This window comes from Carassius gibelio, chromosome A10 (genome assembly GCF_023724105.1).
Source record: "Carassius gibelio isolate Cgi1373 ecotype wild population from Czech Republic chromosome A10, carGib1.2-hapl.c, whole genome shotgun sequence".
Classification (NCBI taxonomy): Eukaryota; Metazoa; Chordata; class Actinopteri; order Cypriniformes; family Cyprinidae; genus Carassius; species Carassius gibelio.
The window spans coordinates 17,279,833-17,305,119 of record NC_068380.1 but is presented as its reverse complement, the minus strand read 5'-3'; the positions used below and the strand labels follow the sequence as shown (position 1 = coordinate 17,305,119).

At 37.5% G+C, this 25,287-nt stretch overlaps 1 protein-coding gene across 5 annotated transcripts in view; it reads right to left on the bottom strand.

Annotated features, from left to right (window-relative positions):
- The window catches only part of LOC128021419 (roquin-2), a 32,088-nt gene extending 12,223 nt beyond the window's left edge, over window positions 1-19,865 (bottom strand). For 3 of the 5 annotated variants that reach the window (XM_052608550.1, XM_052608554.1, XM_052608552.1), the window contains exons 1-14: window positions 19,611-19,865; window positions 13,924-14,227; window positions 11,257-11,374; window positions 9,591-9,824; window positions 8,192-8,367; window positions 7,644-7,844; window positions 6,589-6,721; window positions 6,392-6,510; window positions 4,880-4,992; window positions 4,375-4,611; window positions 2,593-2,759; window positions 2,140-2,516; window positions 1,136-1,270; window positions 576-728 (exon numbers count right to left, since the gene is read on the bottom strand). In XM_052608550.1, the coding sequence (XP_052464510.1) occupies window positions 576-728; window positions 1,136-1,270; window positions 2,140-2,516; window positions 2,593-2,759; window positions 4,375-4,611; window positions 4,880-4,992; window positions 6,392-6,510; window positions 6,589-6,721; window positions 7,644-7,844; window positions 8,192-8,367; window positions 9,591-9,824; window positions 11,257-11,374; window positions 13,924-14,154 (2,394 nt within the window). In that variant the 5' untranslated portion in view covers window positions 14,155-14,227; window positions 19,611-19,865. Of the gene's footprint in view, window positions 1-575; window positions 729-1,135; window positions 1,271-2,139; window positions 2,517-2,592; window positions 2,760-4,374; window positions 4,612-4,879; window positions 4,993-6,391; window positions 6,511-6,588; window positions 6,722-7,643; window positions 7,845-8,191; window positions 8,368-9,590; window positions 9,825-11,256; window positions 11,375-13,923; window positions 14,228-17,294; window positions 18,929-19,610 lie in introns of those variants that run through there. The other 2 variants (XM_052608551.1, XM_052608553.1) reach the window with 2 other exon arrangements.
- Between the last annotated feature and the right edge of the window lie 5,422 nt (window positions 19,866-25,287).

Below are 25,287 nucleotides of genomic sequence, written 5' to 3'. Positions count from 1 at the left end.
ATATGAATGATGTGGCGTGACATTTATAATAGATTCATTATATATAAATCAGTTAATAGAACTCAATATAATCAGTGGTGCTGTCTACACTGGATGTGGTGTGGCATGACACCACAAACCCCTGACAGTAAACTGCTGCCACGTTCTGTTGTGCTGACACCAAATTAGACAGATTTTAGCTGATGCGGCTCGGCGCCACACGACAACTTTCGCATCCGGTGTAGACACTTGTGTAATGAGAGATGACCGAGAATGATGGGGAATGATTTGCAGATCCTCAGTACCACTGACAAACATATATAATCTTGTAATCTTGCAATGGATGATGCCATCGTCTATCGGCCCAACCCTAATCTGAAGTGACTCCACAGGTTGAGGGGAATCAATCAGAGTCTGTTAAAAAATAAGCACATCTATATCAAAGTGTATTAGTGTATAAGTGTAAATGTGAACAGGAGTGACTCCACTTGCACCTGTTTAATATACATTTTTACACCATTTGAAGGATTCAACAGAATGAGTAAGCCGTTTATAAAAGTAAATGAGTGCAATTGTGTTGTGAAGCGACCACTTACTAGCTGTTTGGAACAGGAGTGGGTTGACAAATGGTGGGGCTCTGACTCAAATGGGCTGATGGTGCTGCACGACCAGGGCGAATAGTGGGCAAGACTCTCTTCTCCACCATGACACTTACAAGTCATACGCCCACCACCTACACCTTCAGGATGCTAAAGGAGGAGAAAGAATGAGATGACAACATTCTATCTCACACCCACCCGTGTGCAACAGGCTGCCAGATTCAAATAAATGGGGGTGGAAAGAAACAATATAAAGTGACTCAACCTCCGTGGTGCCAAATCTTACTCTGAGAGTTCATGCGTTTCAAAGCGCTTGTGAGCACACACACAATTTTCAGGACAGAACTGCTTCTTGCTTTGGATTTATCAGTTGCTGAGCAACAGGCCCACTTAAAATAGCTTAACACACCTCAGAAGGGTGACTGCAGCTTCGGTGCCAAAGTTATTAATCGAAGAAACAACAAATCTGATTTAATGCCACTTTTGCATGGTGCAGACTTGTGGTGTAGTTTTCCCATGACACACACTTCTAAAAACACCATATCGGTGGGCAGTACCTCAGGACACATATCCACAGTGAAATCTGGGGAGGACTGGGGGGGCCTGTTCATGTTGCTGTGGTGATGTAGCCACTGTTCCTGTTTGTGGCGACAGAGATCCTCATAGCCGAGAGGAACACGGGAGTACGTGTCCTATACAAAAGACAGAAAATGTTTTTTTAACTTCTCCATTCTTATGATGAAACAGCTTAGTCACCTGTTTTGGCCTAAACAGGCCAAAGTTTCCAAGTCAATTTACACAAAGAATTCTGCACAAAGCAACAGAACCTTGCCAGAATTCTCCGCACGTTCATGACAGTACCACGACGGATGCTTGTGCTGATGCTGATGCATGAGACAGCTTTCTGACATAGAAGCCGGATGCGCTGTGGCTTGTTTACAAGCAGAGGAATGCATACATGCATGCATCGTGTTACTGTCATGAATGCATGTAGAAATCTGACACGGAAGAGTAGAAATTGTTGAATAAAGTCATTATTTTTATTTTCTTTGTGCACAAAAAAGTATTCTCGTAGCTTCATATAATATCACGGTTGAACCACTGATGTCACATGGACTTTTTTACATTGTCCTTACTACCTTTCTGGACATTTCAGTTGCATTGCTTTCACTGCAGGGTCAGAAACTCTTGGATTTCATCAATATATATCTTAAATTATGTTCTGAAGATGAATGAAGGGCTTACGGGATTGGAACAACGTGAGGGTGAGTAATTAATGATTACTTAACTTTAATTTTTGGGTGAACTATCCCTCAATAAAAATAAAATGTAATGCATCCCTAATTGTTGTATACTGATATTTAAGCTATATGAAGTGATTTTAGACCAATGGCCTTCCTAGTACACCAGAAACCAAACGACTGACCAAAAAAAACAAAAAAAGAATGCTGTTGACAGTTGCCACTGGTTACAGCACAAATTAATATGGAAGATAATTTTCAACTGATACTCTTTCTTCAAACATGAATGAGCCTGTAAGACATGAGATAATAAAACCTGCCCTGTGCATTGGTGCTTTCTGCTCTGCTCTGCTGCAGTAGGGGCTGTCCAGCGAGTTGAAGCGCTCCCGGAGGGGCGGCTGGTAGACAGTGGAATGGAAAACCTCTGGAGGGAGAGAGTTACTCCTCCCGCCATCCCTGGGATACAGCGGAGGCCTCCACATGCGCCTGCTGTCGTAGACTGGGGTGTACATGCCATGTGCATGGGACATAGAGGTGTAGGTCGAGGGTGGGCCATACGGGGCAGGGCCTAATCTGTCTGCAGGAGGAATAGAGGGGTGCTGATCTGGGTACAGAGGGCCCATCGAAGGGGGTAACATGGATTCGGTCACATTGCTGGAACGATGAAAACGAGCGTTGCATGACTTGTGAGGAGGAACTGTGGAAAACAGATCAGAGTGAGTGTAATGGAAGATAACATGCCACAAGAGAGCGATTCAGGATATGACACTTACAGGCAGGTTGGTGGTAGGGTGACAGGTCATATGGTCTCTGGTCCTGAGAATAGTAAATCTGAGGATGAGCTCTCGTGAGGACAGGCCCGTGTTTGAGGAGACCACAGTCGTCCTCTGTACACAATCTTGAAGCTATCGAAGATGACTGGCACCCACTGACAGGATTTCTGGAAGAAAAATACGAAGCAATAAGAATTTCCAGAAGAACCAAAGATGGGCAAAGACATCTAATTTTAAGAATAAAAAAATTCATATTTCTAATAAAAATAAATAAATAAATAAATAAGGCTGTCGATGATTACATATTTCTATAATACGTTTTTTTATTAATAAGAACAGGACTTGCTCAAGAAGGATTTATCATTTTGTTTTTAGATCATCAGTGTCACGGAAGAAGTGTGATATTGTTTTGTGAGGAAAAGATAATTTTGTTCAGCTTCCCAAAGAACCCAGCATTAAGGGAACAGTGGAGGCAGTTTGTTTCTCTGGGTTGTGCAAGTGTGTTTGTTTGTTCCCGGCATTTCAGTGTTTTATAAACAAATTTTATTTTATTTAAGTCAATAAAGTTTTCGTTCCAGTTTTATTTATGTCGAAGTCACAGCTTGCAGACGATCGCTGTGCAAAAGCTGCACATGCTCGTGACTCTTTAGCTCCGCCCACGACACGCCTCCAGGAGCTTGACTGTTGTCAGAGAGAAGTGGTACAGCTGTATCTGTCTTTTATAAATCTGATAAAACTAAAGACTGAGTTTTAAGAGGTTTGAGATAATATGAAGGATGCAGTGCTACTCTATACCTATAAAACTGTGTATGTTTTGCCCTCTTTAAAGCCCCTTTCACACTGCCATTCCGGCAAATACATGGGTAAAGTGTTCCTGTAATTGTTCCCTGGTCGCTAGATTTGGCACTTTCACACTGCCAGTGATGACCCAGTATATGTGCGTGCTTTCACACACAACCCTTGAAGATCCCGTAACGACACGTGACATCAGCGCGTGACGTGTAATGTACGAGTCGACAACGCTTGGCACATTATACTTTAACTGAAGCAAGCAAATAATCTCGGCGTCAGCGCGGAAAGTGAGGAACTAACTGATCTCTGCTTCATTACAGTTTGCACATATGTTTTCGTCGCGAATGTTGATCTTCCTTCAAAACAGCCGGTAAAAGAGTCGCGCGATAACGCGCGTCATCACTTCGAAACGGAATTAGATCTGGCTTTTGTTCACACAGCGCTCGTTCCGGATCGATTACCGCAATGTTACTAGGTCCCCGACCCGGGTTCGATTCGGTAATCAATTCCGGGACGTGGTTGCTTTCACACAGAAGGCGACCAGGCAATGTTACGGGAATATTGCGGGTCCGACGTGCAGTGTGAAAGGGGCTTAGCGCAATTAACGCAGGGGCGGAGCAAGCATTGGCCACCCCACTCAAAACTGTTGCTTCTTTCTATTTTTCTTGACAAGAATTGCATTTATTTAGACACAGAAAATCTTTACAACCATATCAAACGAGAGACCTTCACCTCAGCCTAAGGCACTAGACAAATGACCCGGGAAAAGGTGTCCGATGAGATGTTCAGCAGCAGCTGCTCTTAAAGTAACAGAAGCCAAATGCCCTATTTCACAATCGAAATGGAATCGTTATCTAATTTTTGCAGAAAAGGGACAAATTTGCATCCCTGACAATCCCAAGTCGACCTGTTTTTTTGGTCTCCTCAATAAGCCACATGATTTAAAGGCACCTAAAAGTCTGAGCTTCAGTAATAGTGAAGCAAACTTACTGGTCTATGTTGGCAGCAGGCAGTCCGTTAGCACTATTGGGGAGCGAGTTGTCCTCCTGGTGGTCTCCTCCTCTTGGGATGAGCTGAGTGGGAGATGCCTCCTCTGAGGCGTCTTTCTCGTGGTTCTTCACCTCTGACCCTGGGACTGCTCCTTTGGTGCCCGTTTTGGGCACAACCACTGGACCTGATGGGAAGGGTCGCACCGCCCCACTGGGTTTCCTATTCCTCAATCTATGCCTGAAAGAGACAGAAAGATGTGGGGTGAACATGAGAGATGAGGGGAGGAAACGGGGTGATGGGAGGGAGGTACGGCAGATCCTGGTACAGTCATGCCAGTGTTCTGTATAGTGTGCTGTTGTATTGTGGGATCGCGTGGGTGAGCTTGAATAAGAATGAGGAACAGGAGACGTGGGAAAGCGGGGAGGTGCGTGCATTACAGCACGAGACTGGCTGGTTATGGTCATTAAGATTGAGTGCATGTGTGTGAAAGAGTGTGTGTTCTCACTTCTCAAGCTCCTCCTGCGTGTGGGCAAAAGTGCAACTGGCCCCTCTTGGGCAGCCGCCCTGCTGCCGTAAGTCCCTGCACATACTCGTCTTGTACTTGCTGTTGGGTTGAGCCTGAGAAAGGAGAACAGAATACATTTCAGACTGTTTCAGAATGTGTTTATAGATTGCTCTTTCATAGTTTAGGAAACTTAAGTGTCAAAAATAGATTCAAATGAGTCAATAGTTAACATACAGTTTTGAGTACAGAGCTATTAAAATAATGTGGATGGCATGGCTTTGATTACTTGTGCCCTCCTCTATCATTTGGAGTTGTTTTCACCAAGAAATGCATTTATTTTTATACATTCCAAATATGCCCTAAGGGAGAATCCCAGTTTTCCAATTATATAATAATGATGTTTGTACACCAAACCGTGTATAATAATTGAATGTAAAAAAATATTTGTTTCATTTAATTAGAAGAATTATTTAAATATACATGAAATAATACATCAATAATGCAAGCATTTTTAAAGCAAATAAGGTATTTCAATTAGTTATAAAACAAATATATACAATATTATATATACATACTACTTCTGTTAAAAAGTTAAGGTTCTGTAAGTTTTTTTTTCATAAATGAATCTTTTTGATCAGCAAGGACACATTTTATTGATCAAAAGTGGAGTAAAGACATTTATAATATGACAAATTATATGTATTTCAAATAGATAAAGTTATTTTTGTTGTTCTATTTATCAAAGCAGCACAACCGTTTTCACCATTAATAATAAGAATAAGAGATAAATAAGAAATGTTTCTTGATTTCTGAAGGATCATGTGACACTGAAGACTGGAGTAATGATGCTGAAAATACAATTTTGCATCACATGAATAAATTACATTTTAAAGTCCGTTTAAATAGAAAACGGTTATTTAAATGTTTAATAATATTTCACAATATTGTTGTTTTAATTGTATTTTTGCTCTATTTATGAGATACTTTTTATATATTACACACAAATATTAGAAATGTTTTCATTATATTTATAAACTAATTGTTTAAATATTATTCATTACTAGTAAATATATTTTGTGAATGTTTAATTACATATTAAGTTTATCGATATTAGAAGACAACTTTCATAGCATTAGATGACAAGTTCTTAAAAAATTCAGCCTTTTTATGTCTTCCTTTTTAAAAAAAACAGATTGGGCAATTATGTAACAGATTATTTCATTTTGGTAAACTTCTCTCTATTTTTTAACCAACCCTATGATGATCGTTCATGCTCTTTGTGCTATAACTTCAAGATTTATTAAAGTGAAAAGTGAAAGTGATGTGACACTTAGTAGAAGAAGGTATATCTGCCAAAAACTACATAAAACAGTGTCAAAACAACATTCATTGTTTGACTTTTGCTGATAAAATGTGACATTTGTATTTCGGGCAGCTGTACTCAAAGTGACATGAAATGAGTGTATTCTGGAGAACACATCTGAAACAGTGTAGTGAGAGCTCATGCTGTACCTGGGGGCTTTCACTGGACTTTTTGCTGAAGTTTTGGATGAATTCCACCAGCCCGTGGACAACAACCTTCACAGCCAACAACACGCTCTCCAGCTCTGTCCAGGACGGAGCGGCCGCATCTACACACACACACGGGTTATTGCTATGTAATCTGATTGTGTCTGCACCCGTGTGGAAGCGTGAGTGTGTGTCTTCACCAGGGTTGTGGTCGATGCCGGCCAGCCGCTCGAGAGGAGCTCTGAGGCTGTTGAGGTTGGCTGGGTCTCCTGTTCTCTGCAGGATTATGGTGAGCTCCTGCACGCTCTTTGCAAAGGATTCTGGGGACTGAAGCTGTTGCGATGGGGTGGAATGGGCAAATGCATTCAGATTCGTAGCAGAGAGACAAAAATGCCAAACAGATTCAACAAAAATATACACATATTTGCATTACTATATTGGTCAAAAGTTTGGAATAATCAAGATGTACAGTATTTTTGTTTTTGTTTCTTTTGAAAGATGTCCCTTATGTTCACCAAGCCTGCATTTACATGAAAAAAATAGAGTAAAAACGTAATTTTGTGAAATATTATTTAATTTTTAAATAACAGTTTTCTATGTTAGTATATTGTAAAATTAATATTATAGCTGTGATGCAAAGCTGAATTTTCAGCATCATTACGCCAGTCTTCACACGATCCTTCACAAATCACTCTGATATGATTTAATATTATTTGCTGCTCAAGAATTTTTTTTACTATTATCTCTAGTGAAAACATTTGCGCTGGAAACCTCGATACAATACCATTCAAAAGTTTGGTGTAAAAGATTTTAATACTTTTATTCAGCAGGAGTGCACTAAATTGCTTTTTAAAATAAATTGTCTTTAAATAGCTTTTTTAATCAAAGATTCCAAAAAAATGAGCAGTTTATGCCAAATATTAAGCAGCAAAAATACTACTTCTGTTTTTATATAATTATATATATATATATATATATACATATATATATATATATATATATATATATATATATATATATATATTTATAGAATTATAATTTATATATATATATATATATATATATATATATATATATATTGCATACATATACACACACACACACACACACATTATCACAGTATTATCATTGTTATTACAATTTTGACCGGTAGTGTATTAACCTTTAAATTATTATGTGTTATATTATATTTAATACATTATATTATATTATATCTATTATCATTTTGATGATTTATGTAATATACATGTGGTACCTTGTCTATGATTGACTGCATGTGAGATTTGTGCATCAGATCCCCGTACAGCAGAGACGACCACTGCTCCGGTGAGATGCGCAGTCCTGCTTCCATTGCGATGTGAACGATCTGAGCGTCGTGCTCACGCCGCAGCGCTTCATACGTCCGAAACTCCTCTTTGAGCTGCATGAGGGAGGAGTCCTCATCGCGTTTGGTCACCTGAAAAGAGAAAGAGAAAAATGCCTGTCGCTGTGCAAAATAAATTTAGCACAGGCTCCTATAGATAACATGCTCAACTGAGCCAAACAAACACTGCTGATTGATGTCTGATGTAAATGATCTCATTACGTTGACTGCTTTCATATTGGTGCAGTCAGCTCATATACAAATATCAAGCAGTCTGGATGGATGTAAAGAGTTTGTAAGATATTCTCATCGCCAAGCACTTTATATCCACATAATATCATGTTACAGCAGAACTCTTTTCCTGACTAGTCGACATAGATGGAGTACTGAGCGTAATAGCTGTTAAGTGATGACTGCATGAAGCTGATTTTAGCTCTGACCTTAAAGCAGGAGGCGCGGTACAGCAGCTGAACTACATGACCGATGCTGGTCTTAGACGCCTGAGGGAAGCGTGCTTCCAGTTTCTGCACCACAAACAGCACCAGAACCTTCCTCGAGAGAGCCGAGCCGTCCTCCAGAGCCAGCAGCACCAGCTTCAGCCCGTCTTCCTGCATGGCTGCCATATTTATACAGACAGAGACACATAGGTAGTGTTGAGATGGATCGTGGTGTGTTTGTTCGCATCAGACGAACGGATTTATGCACTGGATGTTCTCAGACTAGAAAACTCAAATGAGATCAGATGAGAAAATCAGTGTTTTCCCAGTCAGAATCTGCCCTATGAGTAATCATCATTGACAGCCAAGCACAAACACATCTGGATATTCCTTTACATGCATTAAAGGAATATTTCTGATTATTTATAACACGCAACTAGTGACAACGCTATCTGATTAACAAGATGAAATTTGGGCATTTTGAGTTTATCAGAATCAGCTACAGTATGTACAAATATTTTCATTACCTAGAATAAATTGCAATTTACAAACAAAATGCTTAATAAAATAATTTGTAAAACATACAAATTCAAGAAACACAGCTTTTGATGCTTTATATTTTTGTGTAAACATCAAAAATGTTTGATTTTTTTTGCATTATTTGATGAATAGAGCTTTCAAAAGAACAGCATTTATTTGAAATATAAATATTTTGGAAATATCTAAATATCTTTACTGTCACTTTTTATAAATTTGATGCATTCTTGACAAATATAAGCATTCATTTCTATAAAAAAAAAATATTTCAGATTATATTTTTCATCATATAAAATAAAAACTAATAAAACTACAAAATATATTTAATACAAAAATTTAGGGGACGTTAGGATAATCCTTGCTCTCCTTAGTCTACTAATCTACCGACAGACTTGTCAATGAATAATAAACTCTTTCTTTTTTCCACGTTGTGTAAATCTCATTCACAGTCATTAAACTTTTTATTATGTGTTATCTGCATTGTACCCTGCTCTCTAGATATCACTATCAGCACTGGCCTTTGAAAAACAGTTGACACTTTTAAAAGAAGAAATATGAACTCAGCACAAAATGTAGCTGTAAAGTCATTTTATTGTCCTTTTGAAGTGGAACTACTTTTCCCAAGCTTCTGGTCATGTGTTACAGATATAATTCCAGAACCCTGCTCCTTTATGTCACATCACTGTCATTCTTACCATCCTCTTGCAAATGAAAGCAATCAGATTTACTTTTTTCTGGTCATGACATGAATTGAAGTTGTAGATAACCCAAAATATGCGAAAATATCCAGGTATATTTCCTGAATAATTAATAATAAAATGAAGCAGTGCGAAGAAATGTTACAACACACGTGTATGGAACTCACCAGGTCCTAGAAACTGACAGCCGCGGGCCCGAACAGCGGCCCATAGGTTGGCGGAGAGCTGCTGTGGGTTCTGGTGCTGCAGGATCAGTTCAGTGACGGTGCGCTCACCCAGAGATCTGCACGCCCGCACCGCCCTCATACGCCCCTCCTCCTCGACCAGCTGGCAGTTCACCAGGGTCACCAGCTTCCTCTGCATGGGTCTACTGAGCGTGCTCTGACTGAGAGTCACTGCACCTGTGTGGGAGGGGAAAAAGCCTGCTTACATTTATATATATCATGGTCTGTCTGAATACTGAATTCTGATTGGCTGGCAGGTATGCATTAAAACCATTTATGTAATGCACAGTTAGTTCCAAGTCAGTTTAATCACCATTCTGTCTTAATGCACCAAATTTGATGTGAGATTAATAAATATATATGTGATCCTGGAGCACAAAACCAGTCTTACAGTAAGTCGCTGGGGTATACATTTAGCAATAGCCAAAAAAACATTGTTGATTTTTCTTGTATGCTAAAAATCATTAGGATATTAAGCAAAGATCATGGTCCAATAAGATATTTTGTAAATGTCCTACCGCAAATATGTCAAAACTAAAATTTTGATTAGTAATATGCATTGCTAAGAATTAATCTGGACAAATTCAAAGACGATTTTCTGAGTATTTTGATTTTTTTGCACCCTCGGATTCCAGATTTTCGAATAGTATCTCGGCCGAATACTTAAGACTGGTTTTGTGGTCCAGGGTAACATACACACACACTATATATATATATATATATATATATATATATATATATATATATATATATATATATGCAAACATAGATAAATAGATAAATATTATATTTTATATTAGATATAAAACAATAAATATTGGTAAATTATCCTTAATGCCTTTAAATGGCCTATCATTTAGTTTGTCCCATAGTCCACCTTCTCATACACTTAATATACTACTGATCCTACTTCCATCATGAGGGTCTCAGACTCATGAGTCTTATGGCTACACCCCAACTTAATAGTGGAGGTTTGGCAGAAAAGCTCTGTTATGAGCTCAAAGCTCAATGAGGAGTTTAAGAGCTTTAGCCTCCAGCGTTCCACTAGACCGCTGTGAGGACTAACTTTTATTGTTACTTCAATAAAACACTCAATTGAGTCATGAAACACACTTTTCTGCTCACAGCAGCTGATACCACAAGTGGCCTGAAGCTTTATTGCTCATGGAGACCAAGTGTTTTATTGGCCTACAAAGAGCCGTTCTCGTGTTCAACACAGTGGGAAATTATTCCTTGAATAATATGCAATAATGCACTGGGTAAGTTATAATGTGCTTATTGCAATGTGCTCATTTTACTTTTAATAAACATTACTAAAGATTAACACATATTGTAAACATTTACTTTTTCGGTGTATTTCATTTCATGTATTGCATATAAAATACCTGCATGTTTTTCTCTTGTTTCTGAAGTGTTTCAGTGTTTTTTTTGTTTTTCCCACTGACGCAAACATTTCCAACCACAGACAGAAAAGCACACTTACACGCTGAACAACAGGAAATGTTGCGCTATTCAAACGTGAACTCATTCAGCCGCAAGCCTAAACAATAATGCAGCACTCACAGGCTTTGTTGTTGAACCACCTGTATGACTTTCTTCACACACTCACCTTTTCCTCCACTGATTGGTCTGAGATACAGCGCCAGCTCCTCCACACAGATCCTGCACACTTCATAATGTCTTGTCTCTTCAACACTGCCCACACTCACATTCTCTCCCTCCGGAACCTGAAGAAAAACAACCAGTGGCAGATATGAAACCACCAGAAGAGATCTATTATTGACATTGTGATGTCAATGTTAAACAGCATAATGGTCACTGGTGAAAATTCCCTATTTGGAGTGAATAAAAGTTAAAATATTAGAGGATGAAAATTATGATATAACCCCAAACAATAATAATTGGGAATCATAATACGACACTAAGAAGTTAATTAAATATAATATCTTTTTTATGTTATGATAATAGCTTTCTCACAGTTTGGAATTTTTTATATCCCAAATTCTTTTTTTCTTGCAGATCTATATAAACTAGCAGTTACCATTATTTTTTTATTTCATGGAGGAAACAAAAAACTAAGATATAAACTCAGAATTGTAAGATATAAACTCAGAATTGTGAGATATAAACTCAGAATTGTTAGATATAAACTTAGAATTGTGAGATATAAACTTAGAATTGTGAGATATAAACTTAGAATTGTAAGATATAAACTTAGAATTGTAAGATATAAACTTAGAATTGTAAGATATAAACTTAGAATTGTGAGATATAAACTTAGAATTGTAAGATATAAACTTAGAATTGTGAGATATAAACTTAGAATTGTAAGATATAAACTTAGAATTGTGAGATATAAACTTAGAATTGTAAGATATAAACTTAGAATTGTGAGATATAAACTCAGAATTGTTAGATATAAACTCAGAATTGTAATATATAAACTCAGAATTGCAATAAATAAACTCAGAATTGCGATAAATAAACTCAAAATTGCATATAAACTCAGACTTGTAAGATGTAAACTCAGAACTATACGATATTGCCAGATCTAAACTCAAAATTATACATTAAAACTCAGAATTGTGAGACAAAATTAATTGCGTGATTAACGTAGAATTGTATGATAAACTCAGAATTGCAAGAAATAAACTTAGTTGTATGATAAACTCAGAATTGCGATTAATAAACTCAGAATTGCGAGAAATAAACTCAAAATTGTAAGACATAAACTTAGAATTGTATGATAAACTCAGAATTGTGTGACATAAACTTATAATTGTACGATAAACTCAGAATTCCGAAATATAAACTCAGAATTGAGATATAAAATCTGATTGTGATATAAAAGTCAGAATTGGGAAACAAACTCAAAATTTTGATGAATAAATTTAAAATTTTGAGTTATAATCTCCAAATTGCAAGATGTAAAAAGGAGATTGCAGGTGTTTATATCTTGCAGTTCTGACTTTTTTCTTTGAATGGCAAATTCACAATTCAGTTTCTTCAGAATTTAAAAATAAAAATTGTGAGACAGAAAATATCAGTTAGCATTTTAAGCAGCTATTGTCATTTCTTCTTGTGTTCATGTACTTTACATTTCAATTCATTTCTTGTAAGACTTTATGTAAGGTTAAGACACTGACAATTAAACAACAAAAAATGGGTTTTAAGATTCACAGCCCTGAGGCTGGTTTCAGAAAGGAGGTTAAGTGAAAACTTAAATTTACTTGCAGTGCAGCTACATTCATTCATTGCACATTTTTTCATCATCAGACATTGTGAAAGTGACAAAAATTGCCATGTCCTTTTATAAAGGTTCCTGTAGATGAGGAGGCTGCATTAATTCATAGGGATTTACATTTACATCGGGAGAGGATTATTTAGATTTTTCTTGCCATATCCACATGCATATTTATTTGAGCAGTACCATTTTTAAATGGTAGTTTTCTGTACAACATTAGGGATGCTGCTGAGCACATTAGTAAGGCTGCTGTATTCAGAGCAGCAAGGAAAGTGTGTCTCGCTCTCACGCTCTTTATGAGAATTTTTTGTGTAGTTTCCTGAGCACAAATCTATCGAAAATTAAGCTGATTACTGCATGGAATGGAAGACTGCAGATGGAAGGGTACTTGGAGATATAAGCCGTAACCACCACCACAGCTGTTACATTTATTTGGTCACAGCTTTATCTGGACACTTTATCTCCTACAAATGCAAAAGCAACAGTTATTCTTTCTCCGGTTGGATTTTAATATTCTTCCAACACTTGGTTTGGCCATCTCCACATCATCTGTTCACCATTATTTTGCGAGACTTCTTGCTGTTGGCTGTAAAATTCTAACGTTAATTTCATTACTCTAATTAAGAAATGCATCATTCTGGATTAGAGAAAATTGAATTTCTGTATGTAATTATATTTATTTAATATGTCAAATGTTTGTTACGTATTGACTCAGAAATATGAGGACGTCTTTTTGTTGGGTGCAAGTCATAATTTGGGATCTACATCGATCATGGCTTCTCATAGTCATGGTGCACGCTCTAAACTCAGAGTCAACCTACTCAGAGATGATTGAACTAACTCAATTCAGCTGTTCTGAACCTCGAAAATGTAGAGTTTCCCATCTCGGGGTAAGTCAACTCAGAGTTCAAGAGTTGGTTGAACCTCCTTATTGAAACGAGCCCCAGAAATACAGCAACACTAGATTTATTCAGAGTTATTCAAAACATCAAAAGCAATCATGTCAGCATCTTATCTGCATGCCCAACTCACCGGTGCCCCCACCAGCTGCAGGAGGGCACAGTTGACAGGCAGCACATCAATGTCAGTGCTAATGGCCGTCTGGTCAAAAGGACAGGCCTTGCGGTGCAGTTTGTGCAGGCAGGTCTTGCAGACGGTGTGCGAGCAGCCCAGGCTGATGGGCTTGTGGCTGCAGGCGTCAAACTCATTATAGCAGATGGGGCAGGATAGAAACTCAGTCCATTGAGCTGCCTGCACCGGCATCCTGTAACCTCCAGGTGGAACAATCACGCTCAGGTAGATCGCATGATGCCTCGCCCCGGTACCTTAAACACACCTGAGGAGAGAAGACGACACTGAGTCCCATTCATTAATCATGCATACGCACAAATTTATGCATGAAATTTGCATACAAAGATTTTCACCAAAATCATGATTCATTAAAAGAGTTTATTGCATTCGAACTGGTTTTGAACACATGTACTAGGAATTGCTCAAGAATCTTGCTGCATGTTCTCAGGCGAGAGCTCTTCTTTGGAGAGTTTCATATATTTGCTAAAAGTGCCGAAAGGTTGTGTGGAAAGCCCTTATATATGGAGATGGTTTGGGCAGGGTTTTTTATGCAAATGACTAACCTTGGACACACAGTTGTTTATTTAGAAAACTGTGTTACATGTGTTAGGCAGGGTCTTTTTGCTTGATTCATTTAAAGAACCAATTTGTTTGTGAATCAGACTACATAGGTTTTACTGTGTGTTTTTGTGTGTAAAGTGTTTTTTTTCTTGTGCCAGTTGCTCGATTCATTAAAAGAATCAATTCATTTGACTAATAAGAGTCATTTCTGCATGAATGTTTGTTTCTTGATCATGTCTGTTTTTGCGTGTATTGTGTTTTTTGTTTTGTTTTTTTTTGTTTTTTTACTTGTGACGGTTGCTTGAATCATTAAGAGAACCAATTCATTTTATTTTTAGTAGTTACAGTATCTTAATTCATTAAAAGAATTTGACTTATGAGTCATGAATCAGACTACATAGGTGGTGTTGTTTGTTTTTAGCGGTTAACGTTTTTTTTATTTTTTTTTATTTTAGTGGCTCAATATTAAAAGAACCTCTTCATTTGACCTATGAGAGTCATTTGTTTGTGAATCTACATAGGTGGGGCTGTTTGTTTTTGCATGCAACCCCTCATCCTAGCAACCACCCAGAATCCGTTAGCAACATCCAGACACCACAGCACTCATATTTTCTTTAGAGTTATTCTTTCTTCCCCTCTGATGTCATTTGTTGTTGCCATCAGCTCTAGAAATAAACTGTCTTGCATTTAGACTCATTCATGTTCTTCACATCTCCATCCACTCTACCCCTCCCTCACTCTTTCTCTAGATCCCTTTATTTGTTTCTGAATTTGGGCTCTTCAGGGACTTCCTGTAGCACAGAAGGTGGAGCAGATAAGCATGAAGCAGCCATCGACACAGTGTGGATTTAAACCTCACATTAAACATTTCACAAACCCCAGCAAAAAGCCAAGGAGAGGAACATAGCAAAAGGACAGCTGAAAATTGACTTTATCTTCGTCAGCGCCTCACGGATGGCTCTTGTCAAAGGTTTCAAATTACAGCGGTAAAAGAAATCATTCATTCCCCTACTTGGACACCAGTGTTGGGTATAGTTACTTTGGAAAGTAGTTAGTTAGGTTACAACGTTACCATCAATTAAAAGTAATCAGTTATGATACGGCGTTACCTATTCATAAAAGTAACGCGTTAGAGTACTCATGCGTTACCAAAAATTAAAAGCCGTTTGCAGCGGCTCACACATGACAGACACAGCCCCCGGCCCCTTTAAATGCACCTAGAAGTCGTGACTCCCGACAATGAATAACGTCAGTCATCCGACTAAATTAACACTGCAGGATAACAATAACAGGATAGACAGTCAGCAATCGGCTATTCCACATGGCGTTTTATTTATTTATCACAGAACATATTATTAATCAAAATTCGCACCTACCCAGCCCGGGTAGCCTAGGCTACTGTGTATTATGAGCACCACAAGATAACTCCTGATTTTTCTTTAACTTTAAATAATGCAGTTATCAAAGTACAAGTATGCTTACTTGTAAACACAACCTTAAACAGGCTTGCAGATTTAAATCCATTTAGAAATGATGAACAACCAGCCAGCCAATGATCTAACAGAAATTAACAGCTGATTGTCAAACAAAAATGATAACAAACCGAATTAAATCCTTCACTGCCACACAGGCAAAAGACAAATCGCTTAATAGCCGAACTAATTATTATTAAAGTGTCACTCACAGTCACAAGCCTAAATTCGCTTCAACACAGTCCTCTTACATTTACTCTTCAAAGTAGTGATTAAAACGTAGCGTTAAATTCGAGGTAGAATTTTTGGCGGTCGACAGAAGCTTTTCACCAAAGCAGAGTGTGCATTTTACCGTTATGTTCTTTTCTTTTTCGTTGACAAATTGAAAATAATGTGCGTACTTCCATAAACCAAACGCTGTCCTCTCTGCTATCTTGCCGGGAGTTCGAAAAAAAAAAAAAAAAAAAAAAAAACCCACACACACACACACACACACACACACACACAGGGTCAGGCGCAGGGCACAGACGCATCACAGCCATTGACTTCACGATCACAGAGCTTCGGCTCCGCTGATACATCCGCAGGTGGCACAGTAGACCTAGGACTACTGTCTGACAAAAAGCAGGCTGCAGTCGGGATTTTCCTTTCCTTAAAATAACGGATTACTTTTTTTAAAAAAATAACGAAGTTACTGATTACTTACGCACGGAACTAACGCGTTAAGTTACAAATTTCAGGAAAAAAGTAATTAGAGTACTCTAACGCGTTACTTTGTAACGCGTTACCCACAACACTGTTGGACACCACACAGAGCTTCAGCTGGCACGTAACTGCTGCTCTAGCACCTGCTGACCGAACCCCTCGACTGATGTCTGTTTCTCCAGGAAAGGCTCTGGTGACACTTCATACCCTCACAGAACTACCATGTCATGCAAAGTTATGCAAGGGCCCCACTGCTGTTGAGATCAATCATTTGTCAGGGAGGGACTGATGCCTTTGGCCATGTGTGCACTATACTCTCTTTCAGTAGGTTTTGTTCATCAAACAAAAATCACCAGCCTCATTGCTTGTAAAGTCATGAAAATTAATCTGAGTACATCTTAACTTATAAGTAGAAGAACATTATATATAATATTTAAACTTAAATGTGTAAGTTTACTCTGAACGTAAAGCTGCATTTACGCGCAATCATAAAAGCAAAGCAATGGAATATTAATGGCATTAGTTTTCAACACTATTTTAAACAATTCAGCAAATGCAACATTGATAAAAGAAATACGATGAATAAAGTAATACCTGAAGTAGAGAGTAAGTTACTGCACGTACTGTACATGAACCATTTATGCATCTACGCACCATGTGAGAGACCGCGCGCGTGAAACATCCATAGCGTAGCTCTATTCCGCTCGCGCGAGTCATATTTCCACGCTGCTGCTCAGTTTAATATCGCTGGGTTCACGCGTGTGACAAAACGTGTCCGTGGGGTTTGCGGTGATGGGTTTAAAGGCGTGACTCAGTGATTCATGGTCACGAGGAGCATCACGACGCGCGAGGGAATTCTGATATTTTTATACGCTCACTCCTCCACGCGAATCACGCGAGTGTTCATCATCAGTGCACTTTACATACATACATACAGTACAATGAGGACGTGTGGGTGTTATTATACTTAATTACAAATGTAATACTACATAGATAGCGTTTTTAAAGGTTGCTTCACAAAATAACTACATATCAAGTACAGTTGGCAAATAAATGACGCAGCAGTGACGTCATACTGCGTTCTGAAATAATTCAGGGTTAATGTTTTTTTTAGAACAGAGCACGTCATGTGTGGAACGTGGTGCATAATACAAAAAAAAATACAAAAGATCACTTCACGCTCATAAACAGGAAATCACTTCACTGTTTTGTGACCATGTGACTATGGCACTGCAAATAAAAGTAAAACAGGAACATATTTGCAACTATTAACACCACTTTCATGAAAGTTATTTTTACAGTAGGTTATAACATGAAATGTTTTACACACTGCTGTCGTCTTTTCTAAAGTGTCATCTAGACAATTCACTGAAGTGTATATATCACATAATAAGTCGTAAATATTATTATTTATTTCAACCCTCTCACGCCTCAGCCATCACCAGAAGAAACACACAACAACTCATCCCAGGACCAGGATGAAACATAACAAATGACCAATTTCAACCACAAAATTTGCAACTGTCACCCAAGTCTCTTTATGGATAGTCCCTTGTGTTATATGGAAAACATTTGCTCCAATATGTTGACAGGCCCAGAACCTGAACCCTAGGAATGCTGAGGGGTAATGGGTGCGAATGTGTGCTTGAATATATCTTTAGGTCGCTGTGACCACAAAGTTGGAACATCCAGTCCTTGTCATCCCAGACTTCTCTGTCTGCTTCATACTTCTACACACATAAACCATTTTGCCCGACTAACAGACACACATTCAAATAGACAGAAAAAATTGCAATCCTTACATTGGCAAAACTGTATATGGAGTATAATATAAACATGGTCACCAAAGTGATGGGTCAATTCCTCGACTTAACTTATCAACACTGTTATTATTGTATAAATAACTTATAGTCATGCTTCCTTCTGAATATCAACAAGTTGTATGTAAGAACGTTCCCATTAAGTCTGAAAGTTATTATGGGAACATTACTTTGGAATGTTCTCTAAATGTTCTAAACAAGTAATAACGAAAAAAAATGTAAATGGATTAACGTTACTGTAAGATGGTTTGTTCATAATCGTTCCCGGCTACATTATGCATGCGTCCTCGTGACGAAATAATTTTTAAAAGGCTATTTTTCACACTGCATTTCACACTGACTGCTGCTTGCCATATTGTTAATTCCTGTGAATGACTATAAAAAAATTAAGGCAACGTAAAAAAAAAAAAAAAAAAAAAAAGCGGTAATGACTAAATTAACTGGATTTATTTAAGTCCATAAAAAACAACTTATAATAGAATATGCCTGAATGAGCGTAAGACTGCAAAGGTTTAAGAATGGAATCAGGAAGAAACCCCCTCATGGTAGAAACCCCCATCAAAGCTCTTTACAGTGTATAATGAAACTGAAACTACTTAAATGTGTTGTCTTTTGTCGGAAAATATTGCGTTTTGTGTATTGTGCCTTTCGAATGTGAAGAAACCCGAGCATCGTGATTAGAATAGCCTACATAGAAAATGAACAATAACTAAAGCATTGTGTTAATCGAATGAATGAAATGTGGAATAATCAATTGTTCTTAAGACGCGGAAGTCTGTTTGAGCGCCAATTGTGCTAGATGGTGTTGTGCAACTTCACTGACAGCTGCGCACCTAACTTACTCCGATTCTCGCGCAAATAACTAACAGTGAAAAACATAAAGCCACGCGACATGCTGCTGCTCATGCATCACTGTCCATTCCCTGGCTATTTGTTTTCATGCAGAAAAGTTTGACAGATAATTATATTTATTATAGGGATGATGTTGCATAATGATTTCGCGCACATCTTTTCAGCCGCGCGCGCCACACCACCAGCGATCCTCAGTGTTACTTCCCAATACTGTCAAAGTCGCGCGACATGCACTTACCGCAGGCGACACAGAGTATCATCCGTTCATAGTTTATGTGCACTTCGCCTTCAAAACCAAATTCTTCATCGCATTCCGTTATTCACAGCCGAGCCGAACTTCTTTTTCCCGAATTTTTTTGGCGTCCTTTTGATTGCATCCGGACATCACATTAAATCATATCTGTAATTTCCAGAGATTTGGGAGCGCATTCCCTGACAGCGCGACATGTTCAGCATGAGCAGGTACACTCCCATGACAGAATACATGAAAACTACTATGACGAAGATGCCTGTTTAAATATAAAAATGCCAAGCCTTTGCCATTGGATGGCGACAACATGACGTCTGCGCAACCTAATCAATATTCATGAGCCAAGCATTCACCTGTCACTTGGGCGGCGTCCTAGAAATGCTAAGAGATTCATCGTTGTACCTTATTTACCCCTTAATTGTATCTATCAGTACCTTAGTGGTAAATATTAGTAGGCTATTTTAAAAGTACATGTTAAAGTACATGTTATCTTTCTTGATTACAGCAAGCTATTCTGCTGCTGAATTTTACTGAAACGTTTAACTTAAAATGATACTTAAGATAATGAGACTAAATTGGGTGTAGTTATTGGTTATTCATAAGGCAGCTTGTGGTTGTTTTATTGTTCATTCCGATTCCCAGGTGTACTCTTCAAAGTTACCAAGCAACTTTCTTAGTACCTACTTAATATTCATTAGCCGAGCCTTCGTCATAGTAGGGTTCGAAACTTCAAAGTTCCGTCCAGCAGCGAGAGTCAGACTCGATATCACTCCGCCGCGGATGCTCGCATCCCGAACTGAGCTGTGGATGCGCTTGTTTAAACTTCAAATGACTTGGTTGGATCCTGGAACTGTGCTTTTTCAACAGAATATCACAGACGATGTTGTTGTTGATTATTGTGCAGGGTACTATTTTCATGTAGGGGGCAAGGATAAAGATGTAAAGGGGCAAAGCCGGAACAAGCCGCTTTTCGAGGCGTAGGCTGCATGTATTTTAAAGAGACAGAGATGCTTTATTGTAGTCGAACGACAGCTGATAATGTGGATCTGTTTGTTCTTGCTCCTTGGTTAAATATGAAATTTAATGAGTTCTGGGTCGGTTAGTAAATCGTAGGGAATTCTTTAAAATCACGCTGATGTTTTTAATGTGTGAATTCAAGCTTACACTTTCTGTTTCTGCTTCATAGTTGAGATCTCTTTTATGGAGAACTATATTACAGTAGCAGGTGCATCATTTTATACAGATCAGCATGGGATAAACAATTTAGATATTATACTGCACAATACTGGTGAAACATGTGATGAAAATGAATGATGAAGTAATGAATAGGCCTATCTAAAATTATTTTATAAAATCCAGACTAAAGTAATATGGTCTTTTATATGCGTACGGCCTACTACAGGGTGTTCCCCAGCCCTGTATGTGTTTTGCATTACTATTTTAGTTATAGAATCAAATGCAATCCATTGTAAGATATTCATAAATGTTTTTGTTGTTGTTGTTGTTTTTGCGAAAGTCACGCAGTTTGCTCATCATTCTGTCATCATGTTAATACATGTACCCCCATTCACTCACTTTTCGTTTGTATTACATTAAAGCCCAAGTGAGAGAGACACTTTTAATAAGGACGCTGGCGACACCACCTGGCCATGAACAGACAGTGCAGTCATATTGCACACATTCAAATACGGGATTTATTCACTCTACAGGATCTCACCGCTAAACAGTTCCTCAGGTTTTGTTCTTTATAGATGTCAGTTACTGTAGTTATTTTTTGATCATTCGTATTTAATGTATTATCATCATCTTTAAGGTTCGTGTTCTATTTATTTGTAGTAATAATAATAAGAAGAATTTTTGAAAGGAGGTTTTGAAAATGTTGATCCTAACCTCATCAAGGTCAAGTAAGTATTTAATGAACTATTGTTTTTTTTCTGTGATACATCTAATAGGTCTCCCAACCTAATTTAAGACTGTAAGTTAAAAAATGAAATAATTTAATTAATATTTTAATTAATTTGTAATTACCCTGCAAACAAAGAACGTTCCCATAACGTTCGTTTTTGGTTCCCGTTTGGTTATTTTTATTTTATTTCGTTAAATATTTCGTTCAATTTTTTTTTTTATCAAATACTAACGTTGTGGGAACGTTTAGAAAACTTTCCTGGCTAACCAAAAACAAACGGTCTGGGAACCAAAAATTGTTAGCTGAGTATTAATTAATTTTATTAATTTGAATTCAAATTGAATATCGATTAATTTTAATTAATACTTTTTGCAAGCCTTGCATATATAACTGAAGAAACACAAGGGGGCGCACTTTGCGAAGCAGTGACTTGAAAATCTAAATTTATGTAAGGATTTTTTATTTTTATTTTTATTTATTTTTTTGAGTATTGGATTTTTTTATCTCACTGCCGGCTCTAACTGTGGTTCACTGGTGCTCCTCATCAGCATTTCATCACTTTTTCACCACCAGATTCTCTGCAGTGAATGGGTGCCGTCAGAATGAGAGTCTAAATGGCTGATAAAAACATCACAACAATCCACAAGTAATGCACAGCACTCCAGTCCATCAGTTAATAAAGGATTATGGAGAAAGCAATAGTTGTGCATTACTTGTGGATTATTGTGATGTTTTTATCAGCTATTTAGACTCCTATTCTGACAACACCCATTCACTGCAGAGGATCCAGATGTGAAAAAGTGAAAATTTTTTACAATTCTGTTCTGAAGAAGAAACAAACTCATCAACATCTTGGATGGCCTGATAGTGAGTCAATTGTCAGCTAATGTTCAACCATTCCTCTGAGATTTTAACTGTATGATATTCACCCACTGTATATGTGATTATTTCCACATTTTAAAATGACACTAACGTCTTTTTATTTAAGTATTTGGTTAAGAATTGTTTTAAGAACATTACAGTGTTGCACTGAACATTCACAGTTAATCTACACATTCAGTGCGCAGGTATTAAAGAGCCACAGAAAACTAGATTTCAGTGTATGAGTTGTAATTTAATAGCTGAGTAAAATATATATTTTGGTGGCCGCTCTCTCTCTTGACCACGATCACTTTCCAAAGTCCATTATTCACCTAGAATACGATTTCAATGTCAGTGTGACATTAGTCAAGCAGAAGCATTTCTACTGTAGCTGGGCAAGAGATAATAACAGAGCTCCTCAAATCAGTTTGAGGACAGAATGTCACAGAAACGCTAATCACACTTGTGTACTTCATATGAAGACAGCTGTTTTGAGGAGGCAAATGTTGCCTACAACCTGACTGGACGCAGAACAGCTTTGTATTGGTTGCTTTGTTTCTTGAAGGATGTGCAGTGACACGGGTAAATCATTAGAACAAAACTATTTGACCCCTCACATGTGCAGTATCTGAGGGATTAATAAGAGAGCTTCCCGTTTAAACTACAAAGAGCTGTCAAGTCTAGAGACTGTAGTATTAGTGGTCCTTTGTGTGATCACGAGAGTAAACCTGGTTTTCTTAATCTCTGTTAAGCCTCTCAGGACAAGGGTTTTCATGTGGAAACACATCTGCAAATATTTAGAAGCAAATACCTATATGACGTATAACTAGTAAAATGTCATATATCAGAGCAATGAACACTGCAGTTTTTGTATTGTTACTTTTCATATTCTGTATGTTATATTCTTGTTTAATGTGTTTTTTGTATGTTTTATATTATATATATTACAGTACTTGTGAGAAGAACAGTGGAGTTGTTCGGTCATAATGTGAGATTATTGTCTTATTTACAGTGCAATCTAATGAGTTTGTACTTATGGTTTTAGATTGTGTAAAATTAAGTCTGTGGTTGACATTTCACAACGTGAACCTTACATATATTGTCTTAAAATTAAAGTTTGTTTTTTTTGCAGCGATGCTTAAAAAGAAAAGTTTTGGGTTCCCCAAAAGAATCTTTCAGTAAGGTGATACAGTGTGATTTTACAGTTACCGTATTTTCCGGACTAAAAGTCACACTTTTTTTCAAAGTTTGGCTGGTGCTGCGACTTATAGTCAGGTGCAACTTATTTATCAAAATTAATTTGAAATGAACCGAGAGAAACGAACCAAGAGAAATGAACCAATAGAAATGAACCAATAGAAAACATTACCATCTCCAGCCGCCAGAGGGCGCTCTATGCTGCTCTGTGCTCCTGCAGTCTACACTGAACACATAGAGCGCCCTCTGGCGGCTGCAGACGGTAATGTTTTCTCTTGGTTCTTGGTTCTAAATAAATGTGAATTATAGTCCAATGACATTATTTACATTACATGACATATTTTTGGACTGATGCGACTTATACTCCGGCGCGACTTATAGTCCGAAAAATACGGTAAGTACTGAGAAATGTTATTACACAATTGTGAGATGAGTAAATGCATGTTCAGATTTAGTCTAGAACTACAGTAACATCATGTTCACACGGCGCACACAACGCCTCCGGGACCTACTCATCATTTCTCATCAAGAAATGGGAAAACAAAGTAACTGGTGTTCATTCTCGAACTCTTCACTAGCTTTGGGACGAGTTACACGAGTGGACCTATCATTTCCACAATTGAAATAATGGTTTATCCTGTCTAGACTGTTCTTATGCAAGACTGCTATCATAGCTGCTAATCTTAGCAGTGGAGCTAACAACTCCAGTGGTTTTTAAAGGCTTAAAAGCTCTTTAGCAACAATAATTTGCGGGGGTTTTCATATTATAGTCCTTATTCTGCATGTTGTTTTGACGGGGCAGTATGGACGGGTGTGGGGTATTTCCCTTATAAAGTTCATTGTCTCATTTCAATTAGTGGTGTTTAGCATCATTAATACTTGTGTTCAGACCAGACTTCAAGTTTTTTTTTTTTAAGAAATGTATATTTTTATGCATATTTTAAATTTATTCTATTTCTATTTCAAATAAAAGCTGTACTTTTAGACTTTCATCAGAGAATCCTGAATCCTGTTTTCAAAACTGATAATAATATAAATGTTTCTTAAAGCAGTAAATCATCATATTAGAATGATTTCTGAAGGATAATGTGACACTGAAGATTAGAGTAATGATGCTGAAAATTCTGATTCCTGGAGTAAATTACGTTTTAAAATATATTCACAGGAAACAGTTATATTAAATTGCAATAGTATTTCAAATTATTATCATTTTTGCAGCGTTGGTTAGCAAAAAATACTTATTTAAAAAATAAAAAGAAACTTACCAACCTCTACATTTTGCACGATAATATACAGTATATCGTTGTGATATAAGTAACCAAAGTGACCCATGCATTTTGATGACAATGACAGAAAAGTTAAAGTTAATAATGAATCTGTTCTTGGTCGTTTGAAATCACCAATCACAAAAGGGCTGTGACCAAAAACATGTACTCAACCCTTTAATGTGCATGTCATGCCTGGCGCTCTGTAATTGCTGCTTGCAGCTGTATTATTAGGCCTACATACCTATTTACTGCATTTTTGCACTATTTCCCCAAAGTTTTCAACAAAACGTGTGCATTCCAGTTGTGCACTAAAGACTAAATCCAGAAAGAATCACATCTCTTTCCCACACTGAGATCGAAACTTCAACTTTAAGCCAGTGCAACATACAGTACGACTTCAGAATGCAGGTGCTAGCTTTAACATAGCGATGCA